The sequence below is a fragment of the Parasteatoda tepidariorum genome, chromosome 3, assembly GCF_043381705.1.
Source record: "Parasteatoda tepidariorum isolate YZ-2023 chromosome 3, CAS_Ptep_4.0, whole genome shotgun sequence".
Classification (NCBI taxonomy): Eukaryota; Metazoa; Arthropoda; class Arachnida; order Araneae; family Theridiidae; genus Parasteatoda; species Parasteatoda tepidariorum.
Genome location: NC_092206.1, coordinates 4,324,056 through 4,335,247, shown reverse-complemented (window position 1 = coordinate 4,335,247; position 11,192 = coordinate 4,324,056). Strand labels below are relative to the sequence as shown.

General features: G+C 34.0%; 1 protein-coding gene across 1 annotated transcript in view; it reads left to right on the top strand.

Annotated features, from left to right (window-relative positions):
• The first annotated feature begins 1,466 nt into the window (after window positions 1-1,466).
• Window positions 1,467-11,192, top strand: part of LOC107444900 (ecdysone-induced protein 78C) — an 89,201-nt gene continuing 79,475 nt past the window's right edge. Inside the window, exon 1 of the mRNA XM_016059168.4 lies at window positions 1,467-2,689. Coding sequence (XP_015914654.1) covers window positions 2,356-2,689 — 334 coding nt within the window. The 5' untranslated portion in view covers window positions 1,467-2,355. The remainder of the gene's footprint in view (window positions 2,690-11,192) is intronic.

The window sequence follows — 11,192 nt, the reverse complement described above, 5'->3', positions numbered from 1 at the left end:
TCGCCTTCCAATGAGGCGAACCGGGTTCGAATCCCAGTCGATACGAATTACGCATCCGGCTTGCACCGACCATAGTGCTGACGTGAAATATCCTCAGTGGTAGACGGATCATGGGTTAGAGCCCTCTTGCAGTCAGGCTAACTGTAGGAGGTTCTCGTGGTCTTCCTCTCCATGTAACGCCAATGCGGGTTAGCTCCATCAAAAAAGTTCTCCGTGAAGGCAAATTTCTCCCAATACTCGATCCAGGAGTTCCATTGTCTTCTGAATTGGGTTCAAAATTACGAGGCTATGGAGTTGAACATAAGTAGTCGTAAACCCATAAAATTGGGTCGGCTGTTCAACGATGGTTATAAAATTATAAAATAAGGAAATTAAGTTCAAACTAAAAATGTTTCGAATCTGATTGGTGCAAATCTTTCGCTGACCCGTCAACGCACGCAATGAGAATGCCACTGGGGCTGATCATTAATAAGATCTGATGCTCGGAAAAAGCGGCGCGAAATCGGTCGAATTGATTCTGAGAAATCGAATTTAAACTATCTTACTTTGTTAAAATTCGAGTCCACGGGAACTATAATGTACGTTTTCGTGTCTGATTTCGTTACTTAAAATATCGTCTGCATTAATTAATTAGCATATTTGCAGTCAGCCCCTCAAACCATTAAGATTGAGTTCTAGAACGTGGAGATCCGATCATTAGTTCAAAAGTTATTCAGGGTGGTCCGTTTTTTTTTTTTTTTTCGCANTTTTTTTTTTTTTTTTTTTTTTTTTTTTTTTTTTTTTTTTTTTTTTTTTTTTTTTTTTTTTTTTGCACTCTACTTTATTTCTTGGAAGATATAAAAAAGCATTGATCACTTAATTCACAAATATTTCATAATTTCGAAGCATTTCTTAAATCATTGTCGAGAAAAGCATAGAGTTTAAAAGTTAAAAGAACAAATTCGTAAAAAGTGCTTAGAATAAAAAAAATTAAAAAAAACTATTTCGTTTAAACATGAATAATTAAAACTTCTTTATCCCCCCATTTAACCAAACCAATTTTTTATTTAAAATAATTTTGAACATAGGTGAAAATTAAGTTCTCCAGTTAAACTTGTCCTCTAAAAGTAGCGAAGTACTGACTACATTTCGAAAGTATAGTTCGTAGTCGCCACATTTTTTTTTTAAAAAAAAGTAGTTGGAGTGAACTAAATGTAAATTTTCCGACCACTGATTATATCGATGTCCACTTAAGTTCGTTAAGGAGTGAATTGGCACTCTTTCTAACAATCAACAAAAGATTTTCAACCATTCCTCCTGTTCCTGCCCTCGGGAAAAGGTATCAGCCATCCTGGAGCTACATTCCCTAGGGCTCCTCCTCTCAACTTCCCTTCCTGTCCAACCAGCTCTCACCTTCCTTCCCTCTCTTCTTCTTTTTTTTTGATCTTTCTTTTTTCTTTCGGAAGAAGAAGGGCTTCCCCCAGAATGAGCCTCGCATCTTAGTTCAACGACCGGCTATTCGAATAGTAAACACTCATCTTCTTTTCTCTACACATCGTTTGGTGTTTTCTATTTTAACTGTATCAAGAATCGAAGGTGTTCATTCCATTCTGAAGTGCCGTGTATTTCAGAAATTCGGTGTTTTTTTACCTATTAATTTATTCTTTTTACTTATGAATTTCGTCCACGCAGGGTGGCTGCAAGTGTGTGATAAGTGTCTACTAAAACTCACCGGAAAACTATTTTTGGTGCAGTGTTCGCGTATCGCAAATTCTGGGATTTATTGAGTGGATAAAGTGTGATGAACAGAAACATTTTCGAAAGACGGGATCAATATTTTGTGCTACGTTAAAAGTGTGATGTATTAAGACACGTTTAATTTTGAAAGACGTGATCAATATTTTGTGCTACCTTAAAAGTGTGATGTATTTAGACGTGTTCAACTTTGAAAGACGTGTTCAATATTTAGTACAACGTAAAAGTGTGATGCATTAAGACATGTTTAATTTCGAAAGACGTGTTCAATATTTTGTGCTACGTTAAAAGTGTGATTTTAGTAGATGAAAATACGTTTTAGAAAGACTACATAATTTGAAAAAGATGTCTTCAAACATTTTACGTGGATTACGCTTCGATGCTGTGAAAAAAGATTTCAGGAGGAATATTCTCATAGAGCTTATAATCGGGATACATTTTTCAAAAACTAATTACCTGGAATAAAATAAACTTCATCTACCTGAAGCATGAAGCAGAAACTCGCATGAATTGAAATTGTTTAAAATTTTAATTGCATCACATAAAATTGTTTATTGTATTCCATCCGAAACTACATCAATTCTCAAACTTTTATTTTCAACTTGAACTCGCATTATCATTATGGAGGTCTATTCAGGTTTGGATACGAGATCAACAAGTGAGGGGGGTCCAAGTGGTGGACTGTGGCCGTCCAGTGACCTCGTGGCCTTAGTGGATAACGCCCTTCGCATGGATGAGGATTATTCGCAAGTCGATATATTTGATTCTTACCACAAAGAGGGCTACGAAGATGCTCAGGGCCCCTATGAGGACACTAGCAGAAGCTTTGATGAAGTGCCTTACAGCCTCCATCCATACAACCCTCAGGAGAGCAGAGAATCTCCCACCCCCTCCACTTTCAGCGTTTTGGAGGAAAGACTTTCTGAACGCAAACTCAGGCGAAAATCTTCATTCAGTGAGTTTTTTTTTCTTCATTATAATTAATTTAATTAAACTGTAAACTGATTAGACTGAAGTATATTTACCACTCCATACAGTATATACATTTCTTCTCAATAGAGATATTTTCACACCTAGCCGCAAAAAAAGAAAGTTACTAAACACTGATATAGAGCAAAATTAGTAAACTTGCTGCCGGCCAGTTGCAGCATTTTTAACAGTGGCCACTTTTCGAAACATGCGACCATTTTTTTTTTTAAATGGAAAATTTTAAATAGTTAAAAAGAGCGGAGGTGACTGAGGGGATAGAGCGTTCGTCTCAAATTGATGCGAACCGAGTTTGAATCCCAGCCATGGCTGTCGATACGAACTCCGCGACCACCTCGCACCGACCACAGTGCTGACATAAAATATAGTTAGCCGTAAAATATTATAGTAAAATATCCGATTGAATTTCTTTAGGTGGAACCCTGCCTTTTAAAATACGTTCAATATCAGTTGTAAATACGCTAACAAAAAAAAAGAAAAGAAGAAGAAATACTAATTAATTCAGAAACATTTTACCCAGTTATCCGGTTATCCAGTTATCCAGTACATTTTATCCAGTATGCGTAAAAAACTGCAATTTTGACGAAAACTTCTATTTTCGTTATTATTATCCATTTTTGAACTTTAGTTCATTAGTTTACTGCAGTGATCGGAAATAACGCACTACAGGTAGTGAAACTACTGCAGTCACTACTTATTTCCGTAGTTTGTAGTGTAGTGAGCACCATTTTTAAAAAAGCAGTGTAGTGAGTAGTGCAACACCAAAAAGAAAAAAAAACAGTAGTTTGTAGTGATTACTAAAAACTACATTTATCGATAATTTAGTAACGGAACAGGGCTCTTAACACAACTTATTTTTCAAATTTAATGGGTTACAAATCTTCGCACGTATAACAAATATTTAAACTAGTCATTACGAAAAATTGATAATTACTAGGAGGCTTCGCCCCCAGCTCGCTGGCGCTCGCCAACCCTATCAATCCTATCGCCGAAGCCTATCAATTAAAACGTATTAGCGTTTTATATAATATAGATTAGCCATATGATGCTCACTACGTGCTCTTGCGCGCCGAATCCCATCAATTAAAAATGAAAACTGTTGCCAACGCGAGAAAAGAAATATGATCGGTTTTATTGATACATACATACGTATTAGCGTTTTATATAATGCTAGGAGGCTCCGCCCCCTGCTCGCTAACGCTCGCCAATCCCCGAGAATTGCTACGCAATCCTATGTGGTTCACGCCGTGAACCATGGCTCGCTGCGCTCGCTCGCCAATGAACACAATGTTCTAGCACAAAGACATAATATATTATCATCAAAGACATAGTATTTTATCATCAAAGACATAGTATTGTACTTATGTAGAAGAATTCTACCAATGTTCTTATTGGCTTTTAAAAAAGTATATTAGCTATTTAGATTGTACATGGTGAAAAAATCAAAACATTAGCTAAATAAGAAACATATTAGCAAAATAAATTATCAAATATTGCTTCACTAATATTCTGCATTTTAAAGCGTGAAAATTCAATGCATAAATAAACGCGAAATATAAAAAAATTCAATGCATTCAATACAAACACTTAAACGTTTTTTAGACGTTTAGGTAGCTCCCAGTAGAAAAATATCAATTCAACAGCGGCCTTTTAAAGCATTCTCACTTCAATTAATTAATTAATTCCTAATTGAGTTTAAATTAAATATTGTCATGTTTTTAGTGCATGAATCTGAATTGAACAACCTGATAATGCTCACTCTGGTTATTGTTATCTGGTTGCTCACTACGTGCTCTTGCGCGCCGAATCCAATCAATTAAAAATGAAAACTGTTGCCAGCGCGAGAAAAGAAATATCATCGGTTTTATTGATACATACATACATACGTACGTACGTATTAGCGTTTTATATAATATAGATAGATTACTTTGTTCACACTTTCACGTGTGGATGCACATTCGTGAAACATTGATGTTATTTCAAAGGGGGGGGGACATATTTTTCATGCTTTTTTAGAGGAAATAAAAGAGCATTTAAAAAATTTCAAGTATTTAATAATTTAGCATTTCTTAAATTAATTAATTCGCTGTCGAGAAAGCCATAAAAAAGAAATGTTTTAGAATAACAAACTGGCTCATTTAAACATGAATAAATATTTTTTGTTAATTATTCCCTTATATTTAGCGCTAAGTTCGTGTCCTTAAAGTAGTGAAAAAGTTACTAAATTCCAAAGTAGTTTGTAGTCACTACATTTGTAACAGCGTAGCTGTAGTTGTAGAAAACTACAAAAATAATGTAGTTTTTCCGACCGCTGGCTTTCTTTAACCCTTTGAATGCTTGATTCCTGATTTTTAGAAATAAAGTTTATTTTCGTATGCTGAAAGACGAAATCGGCAGTAAACTCACGAAAACCAAAAAAAAAAATGTTTTTAATACTTACTTAACCTTTTTTCATTTGAATAAATTATATTTTCAAGACAAATGAGAAATTCCTTTTCGAATTATGAATTTTCTTTGTTCTTGGAATTTTCTTACTTTTCTGAATTTTTTTTTTTTTTTTTTTTTTTTTTGCATTTTCTGAAGAACGTTGATATTAAGAAAATTTCTTTACGCTAACACACATTACCAAAAAAGATTTCTAATACAATTCTTTGAAATTTTGTAGCTATATTTTGAATTAAAATCTAAGGTCTATGCAGGATTTTGTTATTTTTATCAAACTTTAAATAATAGTGTTTAGATTTTTTTCTTTAAAAATGCAAATATATTTATTTCTATTTCATTGCCTTTTTGTAATTTTTTTAAGATCTTAGTTCTAGACCTGGTCTTAGAACTAGAAAAAAAATATTTCGAAATTTATTCATTGTAATTTGTTTTAGAGCTTTTAGCGTGACATGGAAAATTTGTAGTTTTTTTACTCAAATTTATCTTTTGTTTTGAAAAAAATTTTAATTTAAATTTATAATTTTAGGACAGAATATAAAATTAAAGTTTTATTTTAGCCATTTAAAAATGTGAAAAAATTCTTTCATTATTTCATTTAATGAGTCTTAAAATTATGTTTTATATTAAGCAGTTGAGTTCTCAAGTCTACGGTGGCTTTTCTGTCAATGTTAAGTCAAATAGTTTTTGCGTTATAAGTTGAAATTGAATAAAAGAAGCTGAATTATGGTTTATGAAAAAGAACTGTTACAAATTGTGAGAATGATTATCAGAAAAAAATAGTTCTTTGCTCTCAAATTTGGTTATTTTATTTTGAATTTCCAAATTCGATAAGAAAAACTGATGCAATGATTTATATCCTTTTACTAATTTATTCAATATAGTGTTACAGAAGAACATTTTTTTTTATTTGTTAATTTTTATTGCAATCTTATATAAATAATTTCATAAAAATAACTTTGATATTAAATATAAAACGGATTATCGGTTGGATACAAACGTATTACAGGTTTCAGGAATCCTTACTGGTTAAAAGAAGAAAAAAAATTCTAACTCACGGAAGCGTTTTGATTTTTCCACTGAACCCTAGTGTTCTGCGGAACATATTTCGGGAACCATTGCTCTAGCTAGTCGGAAAAGTGACTAATAAGTGTAACGTATGAGTTGAAAACGTGATTTTCTGTACAACTTAGAGCGCTCGTTTTCCAATCAGGTAAACCGGGATCGAATCACAGCGATGGATGATTGATACGAATTTCGCACCGTCCACAGTGCTAACGTAAAAATATCCTCAGTGGTAGACGAATCATGGGTTAGAGTCCCTTTGCCATCAGACTAACTGTGGGAAATATTAATGGTTTTTCTCTCCGTGTAACGCAAATGCGGGTTAGTCGAAGGCAAGTTGCATTGAACCATTGAAGGAGAATTTCTCCCAATACTAGATACAGGAGTTCCCTTGTCTTCTGAATTGGGTTCAAAATTACAAGGCTACGGAGTTGAACATTAAGTAACCCAAAGAAAGTCGTAAATCCAAAAACTCGGGACCTCTGTTCAACTACTGTTATAAAATGAAGACTCATTAAGACAAAATTTTGAAAATCGGTAAAGTAATCTCGAATGCTTGAAACTTTACACGGATATATTGATTTATTTAAAAAAAATTAACTAATATAATATGAATTTTATAATGCCCATAGACGTGACATCTCTCTACACACATAACAAAATAAGTGTTTTGTTGTTAATGGACATTAATTCATGTCCTTTAACCGACAAAAGTTTCAAAGTAATGTGAATGGTTGTTTGAGAAGAAATTCATTATGAATTGTAAAAATGATGTACTTGGACATTTTTGTTTTCATTCATAAACATGACTCTGGGTTCAGTCATTAAATCAGAACTTACGTGCATATTGAAACATTAATTTTTTTCAGAGATGTACCGGGTCCTATAATCTAGCTGGGTCCATGCACGCAGGAAAAATTGAATATTTTACCCGGCTGGTTCCGGGTACCCGACGAAATATTTATTTGTTACTCTTCCGATCACCTGACTGGATATTATATATAACATTTATGCAAAATAATATAAGAATTGTATAACTTTCTACCTCTCACATATTTTATTAGATATCCCCTTAAGGAAATTTATTGCTCGCCTCTAAAGGTAAAAACACATTTGAATTTTTAGATTTGCTTTAAATTATTATTATTTTTTTTTAAATTTATTAAAAAAATTAGGGTGGCTGTTTGAATGTAGAATGATCGCTTAGAAAGTGGCGACAACTGCAATAACATAGACATTATAATAACAAACTAATTTTATTCAGTCAAAATTCTTGATGGTCCCCTCAAAACATTTTGATGGTTTATGTTGGCTTCAGTGAGATGGATGATGGTCGAACATCATTTGATGGTCACCATCATCCAACATTTTCCATTATGCGTTCATTGTTTTTGATATGCCAACAAATTTCCAACATTCCATGATGGAGAATGCTACTGTAATACTATGATGGTTAACCATCAAGAGAAGTTTGATTCTCATGGTTCAACCATCTGTGATGGTTCATGATGGTTCCAACTATGCATTTTGGGGATTCCTTTTGGTTCTCAGGAATATACAATATAATATATTTGGGTTTTTTTTATGTTGAACCATCATAAATCAGTCTGAATTCCTACATTGGAGTGATGGTGGTTCATGATCGTTCACACATTTGGTTTCTATAAAGCTCTGATGGTAATTTCTGATATTTCAACATAAAACCATCAAAACAAGTTGCTATACTTAAGTTGGACCATCATAAATCAGTCCGAATTTCAACATTGGGATGATGGTGACTTATGTTGGTTACCATCAAAAATATAATGGCTCATGATGGAATTATTGATGACTACCATCGAGATTATGTTGGTCCATTAATGGAAAACAATCAAAAATTTTCAATCATCAATTCAAAATCAACTTGATTAGTACAATCTCTTAAAGTTTTCGATACTCGTGAGAAATTTTATCTTAATACCAATGTTGAACAGAAGATTCTTTACTAGCAGTTTTGCTCCCGTAATATTACGATTTTATCAGCGTAAACAAGTAATTTTGAACCTCCTAAAAATTAAGTAACTCTTGCAACAAACAGGGGCCTCTTTCAAACTTTTAACGTTAAACTGTTATCGCTCAACGAATACCTCTCATGAGTTAACCGGATGGTAAAAGAACTTTAATCAAACTGATTGGAAAGTGTATTTGTTTAGTTAACTAAAAAGTAACACTCTTTTTAGTAACGAGAAAATAGTTTAAATATTCTCTCGATGGTCAATTTTATTCATACACTCTCTTTTCAGTATAAACGAAACGTAAATCACCTTATTTTGAAAAAAAATTAATAAAACTGTCCCAAATTTATTTTTTATTGAGTTATGTGTAAAAAAAAAAATTTTTTTCAAAATAAAAACTTACTTTAAAAAATTTATTTAACAGTTTTTGTTAACAGTGTTTTTTGTTAATCATGCGCTTCTATTTACTAGGAAATTATGATGTCTAAATTAGTAATTGCATTTTATTTTATAATCCGTTGTTTGACTTCTCGGGATCCTGAAGTGTCAAAAGTTATTGTTTTTTTTTAATGAGTTATGATTTTTGTAACCCATAATTATATTTATACTAGCTGACCCGGCAAACGATGTTTTGCCATATGAATTATTTCTAGAGTATGAAAATATATCTTATTTATTGTGAATGTGTGCGTATGTGGCGAAGAGGCATGGAGCGCTGTGAACGATGACGGAATGTGAAAGTAACAACACACCAAATAATATATTTTTTTAATTTATTGCAACTTTTTCTTATAAATTATATATACAACGAATTCTGAAAATATTAGTCAACAATATTAATCTCTTAGTGCAATGGAGTGTACAATATTTTTTGTCATTCCATCTTTAGCTAACACAAATAAACTGGATGGTTTGCCCACTCGAGAGTATGCCACGTATCTGTGCGAAAAACATGGTGTGTTCAAATCTAAGACGCAAACAGACATTGTTTGGCCTTATCATTGCGAATGCCAATCTAATGTGGAACTGAATGCGTTTAAATTGAATTGGCACATCTGTGGGGGCATAATAGGCATAATAGGGATTGGCACATAATAGGGATTCGTGGAAGTAATATACTTTCATCCCGGAATTTGTCATTTAAAATAATGACTTCGATGACGTTGTTCATTAATTTTTTAATGACTAATCGCGTGCCGTTGCACAGCCAAGGTGGGTTCAAATTACGAAGCAAAATAACCGGAGATCCAACTTTGAGTACTAAATTATGCGGTGATATGCCAGGTAAATCCAATGAGTTTAAAAACTCTGTTGGAAAATTTGCAGCTTCAATGGGATCGCAAACTGCATCAACGGATTTGCATGTCACCAAGTTACCTGGCAATAACTGTTGCATCTACAGATTCAATTCGTTGACGTCCACATTTTTTGCTGCTAAAATCACCCTTTCTGCCAGCCACTCATGATGAATGCATTGCGTGTGTACATCGGGAAATATTAGGCTAATGAGAGCATCTTGTGAATCAATGATTGTGCAGAAATCGTCCGGTAATTTAAGCATCCAGTCTCATCCTTAGTAACCTTTCCATCACCGATATCTAACAATTGTTTTGAGAATGTTTCAGCAGATGGATCTTGAAGCATTTGGACGCGCATATTTACTTTTAGTAGAACTTTTTCAACATTACGCCAAAGTGGAGATGATCTCAAGAAAGCATTGATCTCATCAGCGTACATTAAACGCGGAATGACGTGAAGTGTTTGTCTGAAATCACCTGAAAGGAGTAACAGAGTGCCGCCAAATAATTTGTCATTATTTTTTTATATCTTTCAATGTCCTGTTCAACGCCTCAAGCGATTTTTGTGTTCCATAGTGCAATCATCCCAGATGATAATTTTACTGTGTTTTAACACTGTGGCCATAGAAGAAATATTTTTTATGTTGCACACTGCATCTGGGTTGTTTTGAATATTTAGTGGCAGCTTAAATACTGAATGAGCTGTTCTGCCTCCGTCCAATAAAATTGCCGCAATGCCAGATGATGCAACGGCCAACGCGATGCCATTATTTGATCGTATTTCACCGAGAATTAGCGAAGTAATTAATGTTTTGCCAGTTCCACCTGGTGCATCAGGAAAAAAATCCACACTGTCCTGCTGAAACTGCGAGCATAATGCGGTCATAAATGCTCCTTTGTTTCTCATTCATTAGTGGAACATTGCGAGTAACAATCGCTGCCATTTTTATCGTATTGTATTGAAGTTCACGATTCATGTCAGTGTTTAATAAATCAGATGCACTTCGATTTGGCGAAAGCATACCGAAATGACTGAGTGGCAATTTGGCAATAATAATGCAAAGATCCTCAATAACAATCAGTGCTTCATTGTACATAGCATCGCTGAATACTATCGTTAGATCGTTGCAACGTGTGCGATATTGATACCGTATATCATCAGTCATCGAATCTTTGTGATATTCTCATAACGTTTCTATACGGGCCGGGAAACATGTAGCTAATACTATAGCAAATAGTAGACGATTTTGCTTTGCAGTACAGTTCAATGCTGCTTCAGCAAGCATACATTCCCACTGGTTGTCGTCTTCCAGCAAGCCGAGTGCAAAGCATGCATCTTCATACGTTGGATTCTGATTTCCATCGACTTTACATATATCTTGAAATGACAATGAGCCGGTGTAATTAACCAACAACAGTCGAAAATAAAAGCACTCGCCTTGGATTGACTGTAAATATTCTCCCCAAGGCGTTTGATTTGAATAAACCGGGACATGCAGCAACCGGTGTGCCTTGCTTGTGGGGTGTCCATTTTTTTGAACCCATGTGAAATAGGGTGGTACTTCTGAGTAGAGTAATGTCCGTGCAAAGGCACCAAGAGCATCCGCACCGATTGCACAATTCAAAAAAATTCTGTGAGTGTAGTTTTTGGTGGATTTATAGCTCGGTCAAT